Raw genomic sequence first — 27,526 nt, 5'->3', positions numbered from 1 at the left:
CTCTAACCCTAACCTTCTACAGAAAAAAAAAATAAGTTACATCTCTTTTCCTACCACTCCTGGGAGGGGAAGAAAGCATGGCAGAAATCAAGCTCAATTTTATTTCAGAAAAATGCTGAAATTATATGTTGGACTCCTCATATCTGATCAGGAGGGAGTGAGTAGGCACGAGGAGACTTTGTGAATTGACGGAAGGATGTGTAGGCAGCCTCCTATACAACAACTGCATGGGTTAGAAAGTATATGGCAGACAGTCTGACTGTGACTCAACCCATTTAAGTTCTGAAAGGTCTCTGCAGGATGCCAGCAATCTTCCTGCCTGCATCACTGGCACTTGAAAACAGCACCTGCTCTTCCTCTCTGACTTCTGAAAGCTTCAAATGCAAAAGAGCTCCCTCCTCAGCCTCCCCAAATGTTGTTGCTGGGGAAGGAGTGTCCCTGTATTACAACTGTGTGAATAACCAAATTACCAGCTCAGCAAATTCAGGGGAAGGAGGATTTTCTACTACTAACCATAAACCAAGTCAGCTTCTAATTTTCAGGTAATCAAAGTAATTCTTGGTGCAACCAAAGTGCACGTGTAGGGTTTTTCTTTTTAATTTGGAACATTGTAATAACTTTCAAAATTTGTCTTAAATGCAAAACCAGAAAATCTAAGAGCATACCACTAAGTATCTTACACATCACTCACAAAAATTTAGTAGCACTGGATCCATTATAAAATGGAACCAATTTTCAGCATGGATTTAAACACTGCTTTCCTGCCCCAGCGATAATCTTTCATAAGGGAAATCTTACATCCAATATCAAACAAATATTTGAACAAAACAGATAAAAGCTACTTAGGATTTAATAGGAGAACAGATAAAATTTCTTTTCTGCAGATGAGACTTGAATTTCAGGTTAGAGTAAAATGATATTTTTTCCTACAGATGAAGAGCCTGATAATCTAATAAAGGGCAAAGAACTGGACATAAACTTAGGCAGCCAACTGGACAGAACCCAAAACAGGTGTCCAGCCAATATTCAGACCTAAAGCTGCTGCTTTTATTTGCATTTTCTGCCTGAAGCATCAGTCCCTTGTGCTTAAACAAAATGATGAGACACAGTATGTGTCTTCTCAAGGCAGAATCTGACCCCAAAGCAGCAGTGAGTCCTGCTAGAATATAGCTGATCAGAAACAGAAGAAAAATACAGATAAGCCACCAATTTGTCAAAACCAAATTCATTAGAATGAGAAAGGTTTATCCACAGACCCTCTTTACACTCAGAAAAATTAAAAGGCACACTGCTACAAGTTACCAGTAAGAAAAATTTCAAGATGTCTGTACTGAATAAAGTCTGTCTTCAGTGGTAACTTATAATTTTAATTTTAAAATTAGTAGAATGTGAAGCTGAAGTAGTTTTGGAAAGAAATAAATTGAAAGTGAGGGAACACATGACTTGTCTGCTACAAAAGAACAAAAAAATTATCTGTCACAAAGCTTTATTCCAATCATTTTCTTCTCTGTTAAATTTAATTATACACTCTAGCTGTCCTATAATTATGGAGCTTGGGAAGCTGCCAATTATTTTCTGTGGAAAATTTTAAAATTTCTTGCAGAAATTCAACATTACTTCCATCAATGCATTCCACATACTATGTCATCACCTTTTAAAAGCCAAGCCTCTGATGATAGTGATTGATTATTTAAGTGCAACATGAAAAAAACCCCAGTGTATATCAGTCACTGATAGCACCAGACAATTAATTAAAGAGAAAGAAAAGATAACTCAACAGGAAACTAATTCAATAAGACACTTTTTTAAAAACCAAATGATAACTAACAACACCACAGAGTCAAAGAAAATGTTTGGTTTTTTCCCATTCACTAAACAGCCTTTCTGCTGGAGGCTCCAGTCATCTTGTATGGCAAATGAAACCCTGAGATTCAAAATCTGTTAACGCGAAGTTTGTATAAACACTGTGTTTATCTGAAAGAAGACAGCAAGTAAAAAATTATATATTACTGCAATTTCAGGAAATAGTATACAATGGGGAAAAGGTGAATGAAAGAAATGATTGTGGGGAGGTAGATAAAAAAAATAAAATGGGGGAAAGTGTGGTTACGTTTGTTTCCTCCTTCACTGTGCAACACCCATGTTTTCACCCTGAAATTCCTTTTGCTTTCAAGATGCAGAGTTACCCATCTGCTGCAGTGCCTTCACACCCATGTTCTTTAACAAATTGCAATTGTATTTACTCTTCCTACTTTGGTGTGCTAAAATGCATTAGTTCTCTACTGGTCTTTGAAGCCCCACTGCCAGCCCCCCAAAGGGCACTTCAGTTTCAGACATCCTTCCTACCTAACTATTCTATTTATTATGCAAGTTACTTCTAAGCAGAATCTCCTTAAGAGAGACAGAACAGGGATTGAAAAGGGAAGAGATTACTTATTGACTGTATTCTCTTCTAACTTCTGCTTATCAATTATTTTCATTAATAGAAGAACTAAGGGTCATGCAGCAGGGCCATCCTAAGAGTCACAGGTCAGACTGCAGGGAATTGTGCTGCCGATTAAAATGCAGCACTGACAATACACTCACTGAAACCATTATGCCTTCCTGATAGTGTCTCTGCTTAATACATTGCATTCTGTCAGGGAAAACTTCAGATATCCCAAGTTAGTTTCAAACCAGCTCTGATTTTCAGCTTCAATTTCTAATTACTGCATAGAAGAGATAGTATCTGGGGCTTAGGAATTAACCCCTGGCACAGGAATCAATTGCATTGCAAAGAGCCAAGTTGAAAATAATCTCTCCTCCTAGGAACCAAACTATTTCCTAGTAACAGTAAAAGGAGAAAAGCTCCTGTCCAACAAATTTTTCAGGATGCAAGGTACAGCTGACTGTATAGCTAACAATTTCTCCTGGAAACATTAGCTTGGCCGTAGGAGGAATTTTATTAGGGTACAGGAGTAGAAATGCATCTGAAAAAATAAGCAAGGTCAACAGGCTGTACAAGAAGAGCAAATTGGCATTGTGGGAGCTTTGGGAGCCGAGGGCCACGAAGGAAAGGTAATGTTAGACGTGAAATAAGGAACTTGAAAAAGGAACAGACTTGTCAGGGCCCACAGGAAACAACTGTACACCAGCTAGCAAGTCAAGGAGATGAAGAGATAGAAAGTAGGTGTCTTTTGCAATTAAAGACTATCAACACTGTAGGAGCTGCACAACACCATCATCTCAGAGGTGTTCCTACCGCGCCAGCAATGCTGTATAAACACTAAGTAGAACTCCTCAGAGTGGTGGATAGACTAACACACTCCCAAAGCACATTTACAGTCCCCAAAGCAGCTTTAGGCAAGCAATTGAATCTGAGAGTGTCTCCGCAAGGCACTTCTAGTGGATGTGTACTCTTTCTCAGGAGGGAAATACGAGGCACACAGGCACTCTCCTAACGGGAACCACGCAGGAATAAAAACAGGAAGCTCAAAACAACAAAAACTCTCATCAAAAAATACTGCATTATATAGAAACAGGGCTGAGCCAGCAGCAAAATCCTTTCCAAAAAGTGGCTAATTACGTGCTTCACTGAATCCAATTTTTAGGACAGCATTTGCAACATGAACATGAAAAAATAGGAAAAAATTGAGAGATGTCAATGAAAGCTCTATTGCAACAAAATTTTTTGTCCAGTTTCAAATTTTACAGACTTCTTTAAAATGCATCTGACCCATTTGGAAGCACTGGCTACCTCTAATTCTCTAAACTTATAATTTTCAGAAGTATGAAGTATCACAATCCAGATTTTACCAATTTTTAATGAGAAACAGTAAGTAATTCTCTTTTTATAAACAAAAATGCTATTCAGCATATCCAGAAAACATGCTCTTTGTTCATTACCTGATACAGCCCTTCATTTCAGGGATTTATAGGGATTGATAAATGCTGTTGTAATGGACACTACCACAGTGTCTTTTCAAAGAGTTATTGCTAGATTCAGACAGAGGAGAAAGCTCCATTTAAAGAGCAAATCCTACAATCTCATCATCTGGTATTATGTCCATAGATATCAGCAGGCCCTTTGCAAACCTATTAGAGCTTTAACATAATTTACTTCAAACAGAAAACAGAAGATAATGTATATTAAAAGATCACTCTTGACTCCTAGGGGAAAAGATTGGTGTGTCTACTGTTTTCTTGCTATAAACAAACTTCTTTAAGCAGGTTTGCATGAGCATATTTCCTGGGGAATTAAACCATCCCTACGAACTCCAGACACTGACTTCCGGGATTATCCTCCACTCCTATCTGCGCTTGCTCGGTTTATGCTTGGCAAGCACTTGATTTCAATAAAGTTCAGGAGAAGTAGTTCTCTTCAGAGGCAGGCATTATTCAGCTGCATGCCTCTTCTTGTAGGGATGTAACACATAACCTGCTCCAACTACCTTTGAAATAACCTTGAAATAATGTAGGAAGTGGAGTGGGCAGGGGGCAGGAAAGAGTTATACAAGTGAATCAGGATTCTTTATATGTATTTTACTCAAAGCTTGACCTCTCCTACAGCAGTAGTTTTAGTGGAAGCATCTTAACTCTCAGTACCCTGCCAACTCAGTCACCTCTCAAGTCATCTGATCTTCAAAGCCTCCTTTCCACAAAAAAAATGCTGTCAGTTTTTGGAGCTGTAGTCTTGAAGCAGGTCAGAGAATTCTGCATAATTACCCCTTTCTGAGTTTATGGTCATCCATTATGCATCTGACAAAGGCACAGGTTCATTACTCTTCTCTTTGCAGGCCTAAGCAAAAAGAGGTACTTGCAAAAAGTAGTATCTAGAATATTTGACTCAGCAATGACAGACAAGTCACGCGTACAGCTTTCACCCAGAGCTTTTACAGGCTTATGTCATGTTTTAGTGGTTTGTCTGCCTGGAGTTTGTTGGTAATGATATCAGGATTTTGAACCTCCCCTTCAAAGTCAACTGCAAACAGGACCTAATCATTGCAAACAGGCAACTGCAAAGACCTCCATGACAAGAGGAAGCCTTACCCGAATATAAGCATCCTGGTGATGTTTAGCAAAGTACAGCATGTTGTCGAGGGCCAGCATTCCAGGAGGGGTCTGTGTGAAATCCATTGCTGGGTTTACATGATTCTGCAAAAAGAGAGCGAGATCAGTCAATGAGCACCTTTACAAAAGCTGTCCATTTCCCAGTGTTGATGAGCACCATGTTAGCATGCCGTGTCAAAAAACTTTCAGCAACAGAGCTCCTTTTGCTGAGCAAAAACTCCTTAATAAGGAGAGGACCTGTGCCTTGAAAAACTCTAAAACCAAATGCTGACACTATGAGGTTGGCATGTCAGTAATTCACCTCTGCAGCTAGGGAATGGAATTTCCCAAAGGCTGAATGCTTTAGAAGCACAGACCCCCATGTTGCTCATGGCAGATAGACTCCTTGGTGGTACTACAGACTAAAAGTACATGAAAATACAGATAATTGTTCCAACAGGCACAAAACCACCTATTTATACAACTGCTATGGAACAATTTCAAATCAACCACAAAAAAGAGAAAGGAACCTACCAGACTAAATAGCTGTATTAAATCTATTGGATCCTGGGGACTCCTGAACACAAAGGGGCTCAGATAAAATTTTATATGAAAAGAAACAGATTTATCTTGTGGAATTCAGGTTCATTTTTTGTTACCTGCTGAACCTGTGAATTTCATCTATGGAACTAATGACTAAACATACCACCTATAACTAGAATTCATTAGCTTCCACACGCACATACATATTTCAGATGTTCAGTTTCACACACTACATGAAAAACTACAGGTGCCCAAAATATTCATTAATTCAGCTAATTTTTTGATTGGATGGAATAAAATGTACCTTTGAATAAGCTTCATGTAGTTCATGGTTTAGACATGAAAATTTGCCTGGCTACACAAAAGAAGCTGCTCAGAAGTCCCAAGAATGTCCATCGAAAAATGCCTCCCTTCTGCTATGCTGTTTTTATCAGTATCACCTTTGCAATGTCTCCTTCTCCACTCATCATTCTGACACAGAAAGATATCCCTAGCTCCTCTGCAATGTCATCTCTATTCTGCAAGACCCAGCTGACAGGGACTTTAAAAGTGCATTTAATACCAGAAAACTGGCAAAGATCAGCACAGATTTCTTCAATTACTCAGTTCCTGCAGTGTGTTCAGGGTCTGATCCACCCATTTCACTGATAAAAGCATGAGTTTTACTACTTTTCCTTCTGCTGAGTCTGTCAGGCCATTAAGTGATAGAAATGAATGATTCTACTTTTTTTTGCTCATTTTAGCTTCAGATGTATCATACGTTGGCTTTAGCCAGTCAATAATTCACAGTCACATAAAAGATTAAAAATAGTAGAAAGCTAAATTTATACATTAAGATGCCTGCTGCAACCTCTAAAGTAGACAAATATATTAGTCTGATGGTGGCATGCAGAACCTGTTGGTTCTACATTTCCAGATTAGAGCTACTGGTGTACGAGCAAAACAATCACCGGCTAATTAGGGGATCAAGAGGATGTGTGGAACCCAATATTTTATATATAGATATATATTTATATATAAATATATCTATATAATAAGTATTTCAGAAGAGTAGTTGCAGTTTAGGAAGGGAAAACAATGTCTTACTGAGCTGTAAGTTCCAAAAGCTCTCCTTTAAACTTTTTTTTCCCCACTTTCATCTGCTCATCTGAATGACAGACAATAGCCTTTCATGGCTATTTCCCCAACTCAACCTTTCATCTTCCACACTGATGTTTTTATTAATCAGAACATTTAAAATCAGTACAAAACTGCTTCACACACATCACAAGCCCTGCAGAGACCTCAGCTTCTGGAAGGAGAAAACTTCCCATCCAACAATTTTCAAGCATTTCAAAAATGGCATTTTAAGAGAGGCTGAGTCTCACAGACACACAAAGGTCCCCCCAGTGCAGCATTAATATCTTACAGATCCTTCTCTGCATTTAAAACTACCTCCATTTTGGCCATAAAGTACAAGTCCTGAGGAACACCTCTTGGTATTTTACTGTGTCATGAGGTCCACGAGGAAAGTGGACCCATTTCCTTGGGAAAGCTACTGGGACCCACAGGAAGCACCAGTCAACAGAGAACCCTACAGCACCAGTTTTACAAAAATTTATACAAGTAGAACTATGGCACAGGGCTAAACATGCACTCTTGGCTCCCATGCTATAGCACAGGTAGGGTACACTTGGATAAATACCTGACAAGAACAGAGAGTTTCAAGATCCACCTACATTTCTCCACTTATGAAAATACTAGTACTCATTTCACTGGCATTTACAATGGTAAAATAAATGCAGGACACAAATAAGAAGCCTGACCTACTGTTGCTTTAACAGTTCTTTCCTTTATCCCATTCTAAATCAACAAAAAAACATTAAGGACATGAGGAATCTCACATTTTGTAAGGATGACTCATTTTGTCTCTTACCATCACTATGAGTTCTGTGTTCAATCAGAAAAAACATCTTTCCATCACTTTTAATTTATCTCCAAGTCAAACCTATAAACCCAGCTATTTTCAGTTTGTTTCTGTTTTTCAAAAGTTTCTGTCACGTGGGGTCCCAGGATAACTAGGGCCTAATCGTCAGCTCAATTGATTTAAATAACTAGAAATACAGAAGCAGATAATAGCTGAGGATCCACAAGACAGTTCTGGCATGTGTGAGACAATACATTACCTTCAATTATTCTTCAAATTCAAAAGGAATGTCAGACACTTTGTTCCCTTCCTCCTTTCTCCCTCCCCCTAAAATCATCCCTTTCTTAACATGATGAATATTTGTGGTTGATATATTAAGTTATTAAGAGTGGGTTTAGAAATGAGATACAAAGCTAAATTATCTAAAATGCTGTAGTGAATAATTTAAAAGTAGGCAAACACCGCACCTACAACATAATTTATTAAGTATATGGAACACAGCTCTTCAGGCATATTTGTTGCATCCATTTAGTACAAAATCTACGGCATTTTTTGCTTTATGAAAAGTGAAGAGTAAGAAATACAAATTAAACAGATTTGTTACCTCTAATTCTTCAGACAATTTTTTATTTTTCTTCCACTAGGCTGAGTAATATCTTTACATTTTTCAGCTTCAGCATCTAAGCAGTATTTAACAGCTTATGCTCTTATGCCATGCATGTTAACACACCAGAACATTCAAGAATTTGTTAGCCAACTCAATAGGATACTGTAGAAAAATAAATTCATTGGTTTTGATAAGATGAAAACTCAAAATCACATCTGCTTATGCCATTAAATAAAAAAAATAAATATATTTAAAAATCACATGGCATGTTTCACAATATGACAGCTATTCTGGCTAAATCCCAGTGCAGTAATTACACTCAGACAACCTAACACTCTAATGCAGCTCTGGCTGTGTAAAGCTTTCTTCCTTATCCTGAATGGCTTCACTGTCCTACTCCTGGCTTCTGCAGCAATCTCTGAGGGGTGTATAGATTTCAGAGGTAGGTATGTGTCCTCACACCGAGGTGTCTGTTCACAGCAGTGGTGTACTGCCTGTAACTGCTAATGGAATAAGGGCCACTCATTCCTTAAATTATTCCTAGTAACAGTATCTTCCAAGTGAACACACCAAAGCACAGGAGCTCTTTATTTCCCTGCATTTCTAGGCCATTAACATACAAATTTATTTCTGTTTTTACAGCTATTGGCAGCTTATCACAGATTTTGCACCGGTTCTGTGTAGAGCATTCGTGTAAATCAGTTGCCAAATCATGCTAGTCTCTCCTGAAAGCAGTATGGAGTAGGTGCTAGACCCAGTAATAGATGTTTTCCCAATCCCAAAGCAGCTCAGCTGAATCCCTATTCTGCATGCCTCACTTCGGAAGGTGACATGGCAAAAACACATCAGAAGTTTCCACGGAAGAATCAGAACTATAAAAGAACTGATGATAGAACAACTTCCAAATGTCACAGGAATCCAATTTTAATGGTGTCTTTATAAAACAAACCCTCTCAAAAACTGGTCATATCCTTTTTTTTTTTTTTTTCTACAGAAAAAGGAACAATTTGGCTGCCAAGGTAACACAGGGGACAGCAATTTCTTTCCCCCATCTTCAATTACTCCCTTACTCATTTTCTTCTTCCTTTTAAATCTAAATCACTTTTCTGTGGGCTCAGAAGGAAAGCAATTACCTACCTGGTTCTGCAGCACCTCTGCAAAACTTCCCCGAGATCAAATCAAGAAATCATAGTAGTACACATGTGGATGTTTGCTTCTCAGCACTCAGCATTAGAAGAGTAGGAACTTTTTAAGTGAGATTTACAGCGAATTATGAATCGACAAACTTATGCTAAAAGTATCAATGAGCACAAAGACTCACCATTTACCCCTTCCCTAAATAAACCTGAAGTTTTACATGCAAAATGTTTCCATCTGTTCATTTACACAAGAATTACAAATAAGGAAAAATACTACATTAAACCGACATTTGTGAAGAGGTAGTCAGCTAAAATTCTTAATGAGGAAATATTTTTGTCTTTTTATTTAACAGCACTGTATCCAAAGAGATGATGATGATGCACACCACTTCCATCATCACACTTAATGAGATATAACAAGTGGGAATAAATTGGGAATTTTCAGCCTCTATGTAATCAATGAAAGCAAGAACTAGCAGATTTGTTTTACTCTTGATGACTATTTAAATATGAAAATGTGATTTTTTATTCTTCCAAAGCCTATTTTTTTAATTTACAACAGAACTAAGTGCTAGAATGAAAATGTGTCTGGAGGAATCCTGAATTAAAAAAAAAATAAATCAACAAACAAAACCATGAAAAACTCCACACCCTAACACAAAATGAGAAGTAACCAATTCCCAATAACTGCTATATTTGAAAGAATCTGAAGAAAATAATTTAAGATACTTTCAGTGCAAGTAATTTACATTATATCCCCGCTACTCCCCCACAAATAAAGAACTGGAGTATATTTCCATTGGATATAATTTTCATGACGATTTACAAATTATATCTGCATACAATGATGGTAGTTTTTCCTTAAACTAATTTCCAGCCCTTTTTACCTTTGTGTTTTAGCAAATATTTGTCCATTTCTACTAGCAGGTATAAACTTTGAGGTTTGTTTTTTGTTTTTGTTGTTATTGACATGATAACCTTGGGATACATGTTAGTAGACTACAAATGTTGCCCTCCAATAATGCAACTCATTCCTATCTAGGTAACATGTTAAGCAACAGACTTTTTTGATCTAGTTTGACCTCACCTATATAAATCTGGCCCTCTCAATAGCAAAGAAATTTTAAATACAATCTGCACATAATTTGCCCTACAAAAGATAAAAAATAAATAATTTTACAACTACATATCCTTAATTCATTGAGCTACTATGTAATCTAATGTAAAGAACAATAGAGTTCTTTCTAAGTCACCAGAAATCTGTCCCAGTCATGTAAAGATGCTATAGTGGTAAAAATTGCAAAAACCTGAATGTTAAGGAGGTGCAATTAAATCACCTAAAAATCACTAAATAGACCATAACAGGCATGTCAAAAGCACTACACATTTTCAGTCATGAATAAATTACACATTATAAAGCGAGACAAAAAGCTCTTGTATAATTCTTTGTATTTTACACATGTCTATATTACATGGAGCTAATGCTTTGGATTCCAAAATCTTAAGCTCTACAGGCTCCCAATAATTTGAAAGTCTAGAAGAATCCAAAATGACTGCTGTAACTCAGGCAATCTTGTCCAATGCATGAAAACTGTGAGCCACCTTTCAGGTTTTATTTCAGTTAATAAGGGCAGATTTGAAAATTAGATGCATGTTTATCACTTCACAGATTATTGACTTCTTACTACTGAAGTAATATTTACTGGGCAAATGTAGTTATCAAGCAGTAACACATCATGTACTCTTTCAGGGATACATAGAATGAATTAATGGGATGTGGTCATTTCAATTAAATTTTTTTCAGCATGAAAAATTCCTTTCAGATATCTCACTATATCCACTAAGCTTAGAGAAAAATGGAATAAGCAGTCAAACATCCTGTTGCAGATATAGTTGGGACTGGGTTAAAAAACTAAAAGCCACACTAGTTTATTTACTGAGATTACCAGATCATTTTACAGCCAGATTTCCTGACTACCCTGACTTTTTGGGCAAAGGCAATCCACTTGAGATTAAACTGCTGCCGGATGAGATGTGAGCTAATCCAGATGGCTTTCACTGCAGGGAATTAGGGACCTTTCCCATGAGACTTTGTAGAGGCTCAACTGCAAGGATGTGAAGCAGGTGTCTCTCCAGCCAGGGCTGCTGGAGAGCAACCAAGAGCTTTTCAGACAGCTCCAGCTCTTACAAAATCACGACGGAATACGTTACCCACGTCCTGGCCAGCAAGCCACTTTTGTATTGTTAGAAGTACAACACTCATGAAATACACTGGGAAGAACTGGCACACAGTAGCCTCAACCTCAAAAGAACTACTGTTATAAATATGGGCTTTTTCATGGCTTTGGAATGTGCTGGGAGATGACTGGTTTCATTTTACCAAAGTCATTAAAGCAGTTTGCCTTCTCTATACAGATAGAATCTAAGGCATGAATTCTCATCCTGCCCAGCAGGAGAAATATCAAGCTAGCAAGAAGACAGTTATGTGAGAAAACAGTGTGATCAGTGCTAACAGGAACAGCAAGACAAAGAAATTAATCCATCTACACTTAAATTCTGCAAATAAACACAGATTAAATGTTTGAGACTAGACAGAAGTCATACCTGCAAGACTCGAAATCTATCTCATTAATTTTATCTCTGTGATGCCTGCATCATCACTTCATCTCTAAATTAGTTAGACTTAGTGTTCCTAAGACAAATTTTGCCATTACAAGTTTGTGGTTTTTTAAGTTTGGGAAAGTTTAATGCCTGTTCAATACGGTAGATTGTGACTTTCACTCATTATTTAAGCATAATGGCTCCATAATTGAGGAGAAATTTGGAGAAATTTAGACCTCTTCAACAGATTTTTTTTTCAAAACTTAAAGAAAATATACAAAATAATTAACGAGTGCACATATATATTTTAGCATATGCTCCAAACAAATTAGTTATATTGCCTATAAACAAGGGGAAAAAAGAAGTATCTCTAGACCTTTTTATTAAGTAAAATGAAAAGTTCAAAACCAAATTGTGTCAAATCTTGGGCTGCTTGGAGTTTTCTAAACCTAAGACTACTATTAGAGCATATATTTGATTGTTTTAATTACACTCTGGGCAGTTTTATCTAAACATTTTTGACATAACATTTGCTTCTGAAATTTAAGGTGCATTAATTAAAACAACTTGCAGTTGTATTTTCTTTTAAAGAAAAATGACCTAGATTATAAGCAATAAAGTAAAATCAAAGTCACTCAAGTAGAGATAATCATTAGACCTTTCCTGAGGATGTGCATCTACAGGGAGGCCACATGTGAAGGAGCCACTTTATTGCTGCAGTGGCCTCTCTCCTATGTCATCACTGAGATTCTGAATGGGATCCTTCCTGCTGCAGCAACTATCATCTCCAGTCAGGGATATGATGCTCTCATACTGTGCTAGGCACAACCACAGAACAAGAAGATAGACACTCCATTTGTGCAGTGAATTACAGTTCTCTTGGAATTTCATTACTGCCAATGACATCAGTGGCTGGGGGCATCCCTGCATCTTTACAATCCCTGCTGCTTTGAGAACAGTGAGCTTGGAAAGGAACCTAAACTCAATGCCAAGCATCACTAGGTAAGCTGGGCTAGATCTTGCTCTCTCTTTAGATATTTCTGTAGAAAGGTTTTGTGATTTTCCTTTTCAAGCAAGCTGGCTAAAACCTCCAACATGTGCAAAAGGAAGGGCTCAGGCTGTGTTTAGTTCAGATACAGTGGAGAGAAGTCAGCCTTGTGTCTGAGAAAACCCCAGTTCAAAAATGAATCATCCATGTGAATGTACTGGCTGCCTGGCAGCCAGATACAACAGCTGTCCAAATTTAAAATGGAAAATTCTGTCCCAGAGCTCTGGAAAACAGAGCTGGAATGGCATTTGCAGCCAAGCATACAGGCCTGCAGAACCATGTGAAAAAGCCAGCTACCATTTATGGGCTCTGTGGTTCACCCACAGACACTTCTTTTATTACCTGTGACCAGGTCAAGCTTCTAATAATCACAGAGGATAAGACAAAAAACTAATCTACAGCAAAGGATCTGTCAACATATGTGATATTTGAGCTACCTTTGGGTGGACATTCCCAAGTACAAAATTACCAGCTCTACAGTCAAATCTCTCCCCTGCTGGAGTACAAACAGCCAGGCTCTGGAGATGTCAGGGACAGGTGTGGAACACAGGACCAATCCCTCCTAAAACTCTGAGTCCATATTCTGCCTTAAGTCAACAATAACCTATGCCCATCCCATAGGACACCCTCATCTGTCCTCAATAGTGAGGCAATGGGAAAAACAAACAAAACCAAACAACCAAAAAGCCCCAGAAACAAACCACAAAGTTGAAAAAACTACTGGATCCATTCACTAGGAGAATTTCAGTTCCCTTGACTTCATTTTTCTTTGCCTCCCTCTACAGGAATGTGAATCTCTTCTGACTAGAGTTTGGCTCTGTAAAATGCTGATATGTGTTTCAGTGCTGTCATGTGTTCTCCTCTACCCTCAGTCTCCTCCAGACAAATGTCAAAAAGAAACACCAAAATGTAGGGAGATTTTTGTTTAAAACATAAGGAAATTTTAAAAGAAGACATATCTCTACTATTCTATGATTTTATGTATGGGCTGTGTAACAAAGTGACTACATTTAACTACCAAAATATTCAGAATTCAGATATGAAGGTGTTTTTAATTTGGGGAAATAAATCAGTTATTTAAAAATATGGTGCCTTTCTTCCCTTGTCTTTGAATTTATTCTCAGGCCTCAGTTAATGAAACCTCATATCCAAAAAGAATGTTTGTAACTTTTTGAAACTGAAGAAAATCTAAATATTTTGTGTGCTATGCTATTTACAATCCTTCAAATATTACAACAGGCAAAAAAACCGAATGACAGGAGGAGAAAAAAGCAATTATCACATGTTAAGTTACACATATATCTGTGTGCATGCACGCATGCATACACTGAAAAATTTCATAAACTTAAAATATTTGCTGTAATTAACATTAAATTGAATTTACAGAGTTTCACAAAACTATCATCACTTAATATCAAGCAAGGGTTTGTCTAGAATCATCTATAAAAGCTGAGTCTTGTGAAACAGATGAAGCCCACACAACAAAAGAATTGAGATATCATTTGTCTGACGAGTTTTGTGGGGGATGTTCCCTCCATTTTTGTGTATGAGCAAATTCTGATTCCTGCAGTACATAATATCCAGAGAAAGACATCCAAGATCCATCCATCTCCCAGTGAAGGGGTCAGAAAATAATTCTTCTGTTATGATACACTTGACACAAACTATTCAACCAATTATGTTCAAATCTGTGGAGCTTGCCTGCCCCCACGAGTTGATAACTGGGATGCGCATGGCAAAGGGAACTATTCAGTGAAAACATAAATAGTGTATATATATATATAAAAGAAAATAACCAACAAGAAATGCAATGCTCCAATGTGACTAACTTTAAATTAGCACATTTTTAGTGGATTTTCTTCAAGAGAAGCATGTTTTTTCAAATCACAGAGTTTAATATTTTTATTTTACAAGTTCACAGCTGAAAATACTGGAAAGGTATAAATACTGAAATACCAACCTTTTCTTTCCCCTTCTTGAAACAACTATCTTCATTAAGAAACTGATTTAAAGGATAATTCCTTCAACCAATATTTATAATAAGCACAAAATCACAAAATAAAGAGTTAAAAAATCAAAATACAAAAGGAATTGTGTTCTACAGAGCCGCACTGACACACAATCACAAATATTCCATTCTGGTTAATTTTAACTTAATTATTGAAGTGATACTGAAAGGTCAGAGAAGCTCAGTGGCCCATCAAGATTTTATTTTTTTTCTTTCTTTTAAATCTGTTACCCTCTGGAAGTACTAAAGCTAAGAGGAATTCAGCTGCATATGGTAAAAGGCTGGTTCAATGTTCAAGTTGCTAGATGCCCACACCTCTGGAAATCACATGCAGCTGCTGCATGATAAACAAGAACAGCAGCTTTAATATATGGATTTTGTGATCTCTCTTATAGGGCACTGTAAAGATGCATCTGACCCATGGAGCTCATCCTGTGCATATCAGCTCAGGTGAACAGCACCAAGTTTATACAAAATTAGTAGCTTCTTTACTGCACAGATGTCATCCATTGCATATGCCATCAGGTCTGGCTTTCCTGGTTACAACATAAACCCTTTTACTTAATAAGAAAAAGTTCCTCAAGTTTTCTCTGAGCCATTTAAAACCTCCTGCCTCCAAACAGCAGAAATTCTCTTGCACTCTTCTGTTAGTACCCAGGATCCACAGACAACAGTCTGACAATGAAGAAAAATTGCACCGTCCTTGGGATTTACAGATCAATTCTCCATTTTTACCACCCATCTAATTTTTTGTCATTCTTGAGTATTTATTCCACACTGCAATCACACTTGGCTGAGAAGATGTGATGTCCCCCAACAGCATCTGCCCCTGTGGCCAGAGGAGATCACCTCTTTCTCCTGGGGGGTTTCACCCTCACGCACACGTAGGGCAGCCAAGCTGTTTCCCTGCTTGTGCCCAGCAGGCATCTGCCCACACATCCTTGCTCTGCTCAGAGCAGCCCAGGGGCTTAACCAAGGGATTTGTGGCTCAAGCACTGACCCTGGGGCCTAAGTTATACTGACCCTGCTCTAAGTTATAGCAGAGGAGATATCTCCCACCACCACCCACTGACGTGGCCATCTCAGCAAATCTGAGTGTCAGTGTGAAGAGTGGAATTTCAGCATGAACTTTGTCGAGCTGCAAACCTCAGTGGGGAGTGCTCCAATCTACCCACAGGAATCCTCTTTCCATCACAGCCCTGCTTTTCCACAGCCTAGCACCAAACACAGGGCATGGCATGAAACCATGGAGTGCTTTCTGCCTGGCAAAGAGTAACTAAGAACTATGAAACTCTGCTTACAAGGAAACTTCACGATAGCTCACACACCCATGAGCTCCTAACAGCACAAAGCATGAGAGAAAACTTGAGGGATTTCTGCCTCTCAGGTTTGAAAAGAGATTGGTGCTTTTCTGCCAGTGCTCACATTTGCAGAACACGGTCTGAGTTGGCATCAAATGTAAGATTTTCTGATTAGATCTATAACTACATTTATAAAAGCCTGTCTTATGCATTTGTAGAAACTCAACAAACAAACAAACAAACAAAAACAACCCTAAAAATCACAGACTCCAAGAAAGCATCCCTGCCACAGAACCTACACAAGGCTGAAAAGCACTCAGACACAGGAACAAACTATTATTTTGGGGAGGATAGAATATCTCACCAGTAAGGGCCAGAAAGTATTTACAGTGCACTAAATAACAAACTGTAACATGCAAGCCAAATTAAGTAACCCACAGAGGTATCATTTAGCCTAAACATCAAACATCTGCAGAGAAATGGGAATTTACAGCCAGAACAGTTATTTCTACTATTTCTAGGGCTGAAAAGATTCTGTGTCCATGAAAGCCAGCTGTTGAAAAACTTTGGCGAGCAACTGACATCTGGTGTGATACTGGTGCCCTCTGCTGCCAAATTTAAAACTTCAGTTACCAACTTTCCTTTAAAATGAGATTCTGATGTACTCTAAATAAAATTGAGCCATATATAGCAGGGAAACCAAGTATTTGTATCTGTAAGTGAATTATAAAGGAAAAAAATCCTGGCAGACATTCAGTATTACTGTAAAGAGAAGAACTAAGTACTCTCTTAGAAAACATTCTGTGGGAATTCCACATGGAGCTTCATATTGTATAATAATCTAAAATATTCATCTAATAAATTAAAATGTTCCTTTGTTTTTCAACAAGCAAAGTAAAGACTTCAACAAGTGAAATGGAGCCTTTGTGGGGTTTTGGTTTTCTTTTTTAGTTTATTTTTAGGAAATAAACTACAAAAAAAGTCCCTTTTCAGGCTGAAACAACTTCATATAGATTCAGAAAAATTAACTGTAAAAATTAACATCTGGCTTGCAGATTGCAGTTCCTCCAAATGCTAGTATAGACTAATAAAACCATTAGCTACATCTTTAGTATCATCAGTTCATTTATATATCCTTGCTCTTCCATGCTGTTTATCTTTTCTTGTACTTCATGTATTTTGTTCATCTTTCTCACACAGGTTTCTGTGCCTTTCTTGTGGTTGCTCTGCCTGAGATCTATCAAGAAGCAATGTTCACAGAAACATCAGGGAAGCAAGATGTCAAAAGCAAAGGGAAGCTTGAGGAAAAATACCTAAATCTGGTTGTGCCACCTGCAGTTCAACTTGTCTGTCACTTTCCATTTTTAAACTTTAATTTCAGATATTTCAAAATTATTTTAAGTGTTAGAAAAGAATACCTAGCCTTTCCTTTCTGTGCAAAAGCCTTAAGCTTTAGCAATCATTTGACCATTTTTAGGAATGTTTTATTAAGCACTTCATCTCTCTAATTAAATCAGTTTTTACATAATTGTTTGTCAAAATCCAAGCCCACTCATTCTATGCAAGGAAAACTTCTAAGACTTGCTCTTGTTTAAGTCTTGAAATTCCTTTTGAACATGGGCTGCATTTGGCTGCATTATAAATGCTTATGATTATCTGAAGTTAACAAATCTTTCTGGAACACACTTTCTTCTGAAGATGTTGCCTCTCCTGAGCATTTCTTGGCCCCTTCTAGGCTTAGAGAAAAAAGCAAACCAGGAGTGGAGTGGAAAGAGAGGGTAAGTAGAAGGGCATAGAGAATATTGAGAGGTGAGTGTGAAAAAGCAGGAAATTGTGTGTGGAAAGGCTTAGAAGTAGTGCAGGAGTGCTAGGAAAAGCAAGACAGTGCACACAATATTAATATTTCAAATAAACAATGTTTCAAACATTCACATCAGCTTAGATGTTTTCACTGCTTTAGGGTCAATATCACTTGAGGTCCTGGGCTGTTATTCCCAGTGATTAGATCATGTTCTTGTGATACCCCTGTACACAGCAAGAGGACTCCACAGGTAAACATTACTCTGTGAAAACAGAAATTACAGAACTCATCCTCAAGACCTGTTTCTGTCTCAAACACTTCCAAATAAGTGTTTATGAACACTTTTGTAAATAGAGTCATATGAAACTCCATCTCTTTACTTAAAAGATTATCAAATACTGACAGCCACTATTACAGCTACACGCTTCCTTAACACAAAAAATAAACATATATGATTAGTCTTCATCTTCCAAAACTTACCTGGAAGAATAAGTCTGTAATGGTTTATTTATAAGATAGCCACCTAAAATTTCAGCTCCAAAAGGAAATGACAGGAGAATGAGGTTCACAAACAGCGGAGAAGGGCAACCTCTAGTGGTCGTAAAGGTAAAAATGAGAGGAGAAATCCTATGCACAGTCCTGTCTTATCCCACTGGTTCAACATCAGGGGAATTTCAGCGGCAAAGCTCAGAGCATGTTGTTTTTTGGGTTTTTTTTTTGCCTGGACATAACATCTACAAATTTAACTCTGCTAAATAAATGGATACTCAAATCTTATGAAAACTGTGTATTACAGTGGAAGGAGAAGAAAGAATCTCCTTTCTGGTGAAGTGCTGTGCTGAAAGGTGTTGAATTATTAGCTGCCACTATTAAATGACCAGAGGTTTTACTTTAGAATGAGCCATTTTTACATATAGAAATATGGCAACTGACCTGAAGGTCTGGCACTACATATATGAATAGCTCAGCAAAACAAAATCTTTTCTGAGTTGGGTTTTTTCCACAGCAACAAGTGATTTCACAGGTTTTGAAATAGTAGATAGAGGGAGAGAGGGTTGTAGGAGTAGAAGGAGTGGAGGAGGAGGATGGAAAACTACCAATAGATTTCAGTAGTACAGACAAACTGTCATCTATGCCATTCTACTGTATGGCCAGTGATTAAATCTTATCAATCTAAAATTCAAAAAGGATCAAGTCTAAACATTTTTAAAGGATCAGATCTAGTTTGGCACAAATACAACATTGTTCTAAAAATGTTCCTCTACCACTGCCAAAGCCAACAGGAGAATCTAAATGTAAGGATGCATTGCTTTTAATATAAAAAGCTTTCCCAAAAGATAAAAGCCTACAATCACTGCAGAGTATCATCTACCAAAGGAAATAACAGGGAAATGAGAACTAAATAGCTGCAGATGACCACTCACAATCTTTGTGTTGAGTTTTTCAGCATTTTAGACCAGTTCCAGATTTCAGTCTCAAATCACAAAATTTTAGTTTCCTGTTCAGGGCTTTCTACAACCCTACAACTCATAACATTTTAGCACTTCAAATATTCAGGCCTTCCCTTTTTTAGGAAGAAAAAGAATTACCATCCTCAGGTCTTCAACAAGAATAGCTAAGTAAATGCATCACATGACATTTGCTTGTGCCCATCTCACTCTCACCCACTCTCTTAGGAAAGTTTTATCTCCCTTAGCCAGGCAAACTGGTACCATTAATCCAGATGATCATCTGGAAAATGGGGCTTCATTGATCCAGCTGGCATCAGTAACTCCATAGAATTTAAGGACTATTCATATTCCTGCAGGGTCTGGCATCCCAACTCCATCCCAGTCTTGCTCTGTGTTAACTTTTTAGAGCCCAACTCAATCGACTTTTAATTTAATTAGTTTAAATGACTGCCACTCTTCCACACCATGCAAATTACCTAGATTTGTGCACTGCCCTTTTGCTCCATGACTTGACTTTCACTCTTTAGTTTCTGTCAGTCAGTAATAAAGGGTGAATGATCATCACACAACACCCTAATTTTTTATCTACTGACTTTCTATCAATGCAAATCTGAACTTTCTTTGAATACAAACACATCATCACCAGTAAACCTGTGACTCAAATCTTCAGTCAAATAATTTCTCATGAATAGTAAGCTATAATATACCAACAGTTGAAGTTAAATTGTTCAAAACTAGGATGCAACTATTTTACAGCTTAGAATAATAAGCAAAAGGTAACACTCTAGGAAAAAAAAAATTGAACTGTGTTTGAACTATTTGAGTCAGAACCCCACACATTATGGTAACAAAAAGAAAAGAAAAGTCCATAGAACAGTTAAGAGGTAAGGCTCATTGTGATATTATTACAATGGCCAACACTTCCTATTTGTAGATGCTGTTCCCAGTTTTTAATATCTTGGACAGCACTTATTAGGCAAGTGAAATTTTCACACTGAGGCAGAGATTAATATTTGATCCATGTGCCTAAACTTAATCCATCCATTTCTGAAAATAAAACACAGGAAAAATAAAATTTGTCTTTAGGAAATCCTGACAACTTTTGGTGCAAAAGTTGGAAATGACTGAGCAGGCTTCATACTGATGGAAGAACAAACAGGGTGAGAGGAACAAGAGGAGAGAGGCAGACTAGAGAAAATCCAGAGGAAAACCACCTTAGAAGGAGGCAGAGAGGATGAGAGGATGTATAAAAGTGGAAATTCAGGGAGAATGAATGTATGTATGAATGAATGTATGCATGTATGAATGAATGAATGTATGAATGAATGAATGAATGAATGAATGCATGAATGAATGAATATGAGTGATCAGACATGCTGGAAGGAGATCCAGCTGGATGTCAAAATGGAAAAAGAAGCCCAAGGGGAGTAGGAACCAAAGACTAGGGAAAGAAATTGAGAGAGAAAGACCAGAGAAGCTATAAAGTTGGAAAGCAAGGCATGATAGCACTGCACAGGGAGCTTCCAAACTACCAAAGTTCAGTGAATAAACCCAGAAGCAGCGTAAAGGCAGAGTTAGCAAAATACAGAATGGAGGTGTGGTGTGTCAGCCTTGGCCAGCAGCCATGCACCCACCCAACTGCTCTCCTACTCCCCTCCTCAACAGAGCAAGGGTGGGAAAAGCATGGAAAAGCTCGCTGGCCAAGATAAGGACAGGGAGACTGTTCCATCGTGGGCAAAACATTGACTTCTGTAAAGTCAATTCAATTTGCTGCCAATTAAAGCAGATTTGAAAAGTGAAAACAAACACTAAAACAACACCTTTCCCCCAAGTTTTTCCAAAGCTTAGAGTTAATCCTTCACTCTCAAATCCCAGGGCAGGGGTGGGACACAGATGTCATGAAAATGAGGGAGGGGGAAAAGTGAGCACGAGGAAATTACACACACCAGAGCTCTACTAGGTAGGTTGAAAAGGACAGCAATTAAAGGCTGGAGTCATTTCAGTTTGCCCCTCTTGCAGGTAATGATTACAAGGTGTTAATTACATTATTGCAAATTATTTTCCCAATAACCTCCTTTCAGCAGAGTCAAGGGAGTCCATCTGGGGAATGTGTCATGATGTTAAGGAGGTTACCATGTACAGTCAGCTAATGAACTATTCCAAGAGACAATGAGAAGCACCACAGAAGAACCTATGAGAAAACTGTTAGTTCTTATCTTTGAAGAGCAACTTGGATACCGTGATGTACAACCAGGGATTTTTGAAAAAGACAAAAGACTTAAGATAAACTAGTTTAAAGATAGCTAGCTTAAGATAAAACAAAGTAGCTGTTCATTTGGGACATGAAGAGGAAAAAAAAAAAAATACAAGTCTGAAAGAAATCTCAGAAGATCCTCAGGTCTATATATTGCCTAGTGCATGCTTTAGCTAACTATCAACTAATTTTGAACCTTCTTTCCAAGACTTTTTGGATAAATCCTCCAAATTATCTGTGCTGGTGCTGCTTCTCCTCAAATTAGAACATTTTTGCAATGGCTAAAAAATCAACTATGTAGCCATTTAAGTCATCCATCTAATTATTCATGTCTTACTTCAAACTTCAAATAAGCAACCTTGGCTGTTGGCATTTTTTTCTTTCACACAGTCCTCACGTGCTTTGTTTCCTGGACACACCACTGTGAAATATATAAACATTTTCATAATTAATTGACCCCCATATTTAAAGTTGTGGGAAATTTTGTCCCCATCATTCCAATTAAAAACCTCTCCTATAAACGAATTGCCGTAATTACCTTTTATCTCACACGTGGCTTCCTGCCTCTCAGGGCTGACACACACACTTGAGATTTCCCCAGCATTCAGTCTGACTGGCTAAAAAGGCAACCTTTTAAAGTCAACTCTTGTAAGGCATCTCCCTCATCACTACATGAGCCTCACCCTCTGCTCACAACCTGCATTCAATTAGTCCACAAGTCACTGCAGACTTTACTGCATTATTATATAGCATTCTAGATGATGTCTAAGAAATGCAGAAAATGGCCTCAACAGTTCATATGTTCTGAAAATATCTTCCCAGATTAATCCTAGCTTAATATTCAGCTTTTTTTTGTGGTTACACCACACAATTTCTCTTATCTTTCCCACAGACAAGATACTTGCCTGCAGATGGAATTCTTGCCAGGAGACCTAAATGAACACCATTGCTCTTTGTATGACTGCATAAAATTACATTATTTTTTGTTTCTGTAATCCAAAAGGTCATCTAATTTGTGAATCACTGTCTCTCATATTTGTTTCATCAGAAGATTTTTTTCAGCATATGTTAACTTTCCTTTTCCACCACCACTAATATCCTGAAAGTCAATCCAATGTGTGTCTTTTACATCCCACCACTCTCAATTTCCCTTTAAATTGTCACAGTCTGGACACTTCCTTACTGATTGCATATCTCCTTCATGAATCCACATTTTATATTGCCAAAATAGCAAATTTCAGTACAGCACAGCAAAACTATGAAATCACTCACTTTCTGTGATGGCTTTTTGCATTTATACAAACCATTTCTATTTAATTGAATAAAACCAGAACGAAACAAACAAAAATCCTCAGAAGCTCTACACACTGAAAACTTGAGAAACACTGTTCTAAGATGAGATGATTTGAGCTGTTTTTTCCAATGTTAAGTTTCTTATCATTTGTTCAATGCTGCCTATAAATAAACACATTTATTACAACTTCTCAGTGATGTTAGTGCTCTTTAAAGAACTATGATAAAAATATAGGATTATGAACTTTTTGAAATTATTTCCCACCTCAGTTATGGGAATTAGACTTACTCAAATACAAGGGGAAGTATTCAGACTATTTAATCTGCAATTGACTCAGAAAATAATAAATAATTCAATAGGGTGGATTGTATTCCAGATCTCCTAACTGGGTCATTTTTGTTGCATTCATCGGCATTTTAATAAATCTCACAACTATTTCATCTGAAAATCTCTTTGGTTGGTCATCATAACCATCTGGTGAGGTCCTGTGGTTGCTTTAGCTGAATGTAGGTTTCTAACTATGCAGTTTTACAAATTACATTGTAAGCTTCTGAAACCATGTCTGGACTTTGTCTCTTTTTGACATTACTTTTGTACTGGGACAAGGCTTTTTGATGTGGCTGAGAAAAATAAACAGAATTCTTGCATTTCCCATACAGAAGGAGAGCAAGCAGTCCAGGAACAACTTAATAGTCAGACATGGTTTTACTCTCTCCCTTGAAATGAATATTTAATCAGCTCAAGAAATTGGCTTCCTGACCATCAGCACCAGTGGAATGAAGACAGCATTCGTAGTCAGACTCTTGTTTGGTAGGTTTCTTGTGCCACACAGCTGAAGCAGAAGGGAGACAAACCCCACACTGTTCAGATTGTGATCAGTTTTTAATGTAACCCTCTACCTGCAGCTGATGAAAGAACTGAAGATACCTTATTGAAAAGAAGCAGATGGGGTGAAGACAGCTGGGAGTCTGAACACTGCCCATGTATGAGGCTGGGGATAAACAGCCAGATTTCACAAGAGATCCTGCTCTCTTTCCCAGACCTGTGGGGAGGGTAATACTCTTCTTCAGCTGTTAAAATAGTTGTACCTGCAATGTCACCTGGACTCTTAGCTCAAAGTAAAGCTTCTGTACAAAAGTAGAATAACTCTCCTTACAGTTCACTGTTGACATTTTTATTATTTGCACTTTTATTATTTATACTTTGCATTACCTCATCATACTGCTAATAGAATAACCTGCCTCCCATTAGGGGTCTTGCTATGGTGCTTCTTTCACAGCTTACTTTCACACATTGTTTCCTATCTCCCACTATGCTTCCCTACAGTTTCTTCACTGCTTTAATCCCAGTTCCTATTCCCTCCTAAACTTTGCTCCTCATCCCCTTTTGAAAGGCTCTCATAATCAAACAGTAAACATGCTGCAGTTACCCTTGACAACTGCCAGTGTTTTCAGTAGGCTTCCCAATGAACAGCTCAAATGGGATTAATGAAGCTGAGGGATGAGTCAACAAAAAAAGCAAACCTCACACTGAGCTTCAAAAGCTCCTTCAAAGCACTAGTTTTGCTATCATGCTTGCAACCCCAAAATGCCAAGTTCCTCCCTTCCCTTCCATTTACTTAATTACTCCTTACAGATACAACAGCACTGATCCAGTTGTAATTTTTTCCTAATTCATCAGTAATGAAAACAGCTGTCAGAACACAGAAAGGCTCTACCCAGTTCCCTTGTGGTTTTGGGAGAATTGAGCCCTATGCCACAGAGCTGGGCAGAGCACTCAGACTGCACAGCAAGCTCCAGTTTGCACCAAGAGTGCTGAAATGTCTCTCTGTAACTCTGGCTACTGTACAATATTCAGTGTACATTTGCTAGACCAACAGGACAGTAATGAATCACAGGAGATATGAAGCATATTGTTTTACCTAAGGAGAAAGAAAACTGCATACTGACCTAGAGTAAACAATAAATCAAGATATTAATTCGCTGTACATGTGCACACCCTGTTTCCAGAGGGGGAAAAATACACATAATTAGTTAATATAAATGTGTGCAACAGTTAGGTGGATCATGCTCTGCTCCCCAACAGGGTTTTAGGCAAGCCCAGAACTCCAATTCATATGATTAAGGTAGAAGAGATGCTGCATCCCCTATTCACAGATTGAAGGGCTTCAAGCAAACAAAACACAAGGCCCTAAAAGTGAATACCACAGAGTCATACCTCAGACTTATTGTGCTCATAAGTCCATATTATTGGACTAACAAACTACAGTGACTTTACAGGTCTGTCACAGATCCATTAGGCAATGCCTGTTCATCCAAGATATCTTTAAAAGTTTGATTCTAATGGTGGCATGTCATGAAAAACTACATGCTTAAACTTCAGGTATTTATTTCTTCCTACTAAAATCATAGAACTTTTTAGGTTGGAAAAGACCTTTCAGATCATTGAGTCCAACTGTGCCATGACCATCAATAACCTATGTCCCTAAGAGTCACATCTGCACATCTCTTAAACCCCTCCGGAGCCCAGGACTCAACCACTTCCTTGGGCAACCTGTTCCAATGCTTGACAAGCCTTTCCATGAAAAATATTTATGTAGTATCCAATCTAAAACTAATTTGTCCTGTAACTTGTTACTTGGGAGAAGAGACTGACCACCCCATATGGCTACTACACTCCTTCCAGGTAGGGAGCAATGAGGTCTCCCCTGAGCCTGCTTTTCCCTGGGCTGAACTCCCCCAGCTACTTCAGCTGCTCCACACCCTTCACCTGCTTTGTTGCCCTCTCTGGACAAATTCTAGCACCTCAGTATCTTTCTTACTGAACACAGGACTCGAGGTGTGGCCTCACCAGTGCCAAGTACAGGGGCACAATCTCTGCCCTGCTCCTGCTGGCCACACTATTGTTGATCCAGGCCAGGATGGTGTTTGCCTTCTTGGCCATCTGGGCACACACTGGCTCGTGTTCAGACAGCTGCTGGCCAACACCCCCAGGTTCTTTTCCTCTGAGCAGCTTTCCAGACACACTTCCTCAGGTACAGATGGTTGCATGGAGTTGCAGGACCCAGCACTTTGCCTTACTTAACCTCATACAGTTGGCCTCAATTATCCTCCACACACTCCAGGAATCTCCTGGAATGTTTCCTCTCTGCTGTATCGTATTTCCAGCTGACAGCTGCTAAGTTCAAAGTGCCCCATGAGAACAAGTGTTAGGGATCTTGAAACTCCTCACAGATGCTTGTGGAATGTTTTGCCTGCTTCTTTATCCTGGTTGGGTGGCTTATAACATATTCCCACCATGAAATCTGCCTCACTGACCTTCCTCCTGTTCCTTACCCATAAACAATCCTATCGTCAGTAAGTATTTAGTAAACTCTGGGCAGTCAAAACACTCCCTAACATACAGGGCTACCCCACTGCCTTTACTTCTTTGCCTATCCCTTGTAAAGGGTTTATAGCATCCATTCCAGCACTCTGGCTTCTGCTAAAGCTGTCACTTGGAGTTTAGCAGGATTTCTGGGGAAGGGGAGGAAAGTAATTCCCTTTTAGGAAATATACAGAAGACCAAGTAAGAGAAGAGACTAATGAAATGAGGTACTATAATGAATGCATGCACTCACTTTCAGTAAACTATCACACAAAAATACTCACAATAAATCCAAGTTTTTTATAGTCTCGAGTGTACATAGATTTCCTTTTCTCCATACTGCCACTGCTGTTGTTAGGTTCAGATTCAGCATCAAATGCAATTCTTCGGAGCTCAAATATGATATCCCGCTGAGCCTATGTTAAAACGAGGTTAAAAAAAATTGGTTAAAATAACTGATCTCTCACTTAATTAAACAATACCTCAAAAGGTTTAAAAACATGATACTCCTCCCCACTGCCCAAAGTTTTTGTGTCTAAATTCCCTACTTCATACTTGGAGAGACAGTCAGCAAGAATAACCTCATGGTTATTCTCAAAAGTCCTCACATTTATGAGATCCACACTCTGTGTTTAAGTGTTGATTTCCAGAAGCAGCACCCAGGTTAGCAAGGCCTCTGACTACACAATTTTAACCACAGAAGTCAAGAGATCACACATATTTCAAATTAACTGGTGATTAAACTGGTACTTAAGAGCCTTGCTGGATGAACACAAAATGACTCAGCACTCTGCATTCATTTTGGTAACTATCCATTTTTGCTACTGCAGAAATAGGCAAGAGAGGAATTACTGCAGCTGGAAGTGTCTCAGGAAAGTGATAACCAGCCTACCAGCAATATTAACAGCACTGTGTTAGTCACTCTCTATGGAGATATGCACTAATTGATTGCATGTACATTCCCAAGAGTCAAATTTTTCCATCTCAAACTTAGGAAGCATAAAATCCTACAACATGATGTCTCTTTATGTTTACAGCTATCTCACTCTCCCACTTCCTCTTCTCCAAATTATCAGTAAGCCTTAAGATGACTTCAGCTTAAAAATGAAATCAGGTTCCTCCTCGTACAGGGCCTAAATGAAGGCCACAAAAATTAAAGAAAGAAAACACATCATCCCT

The 27,526-nt window shown here is 38.2% G+C and overlaps 1 protein-coding gene across 8 annotated transcripts in view; it reads right to left on the bottom strand.

Annotated features, from left to right (window-relative positions):
• ELMO1 (engulfment and cell motility 1) overlaps positions 1-27,526 on the bottom strand; it is a 302,865-nt gene that overhangs the window by 156,084 nt on the left and 119,255 nt on the right. For all 8 annotated transcript variants that reach the window (XM_086847363.1, XM_086847353.1, XM_086847346.1 and 5 more), the window contains 2 exons: positions 26,632-26,763; positions 5,029-5,133 (listed from right to left, as the gene is read on the bottom strand). In XM_086847363.1, coding sequence (XP_086703489.1) covers positions 5,029-5,133; positions 26,632-26,763 — 237 coding nt within the window. The remainder of the gene's footprint in view (positions 1-5,028; positions 5,134-26,631; positions 26,764-27,526) is intronic.

This window comes from Cyanistes caeruleus, chromosome 1 (assembly GCF_971803275.1).
Source record: "Cyanistes caeruleus chromosome 1, bCyaCae1.hap1.1, whole genome shotgun sequence".
Lineage (NCBI taxonomy): Eukaryota > Metazoa > Chordata > Aves > Passeriformes > Paridae > Cyanistes > Cyanistes caeruleus.
This window is presented reverse-complemented; position numbering and strand designations above follow the sequence as displayed.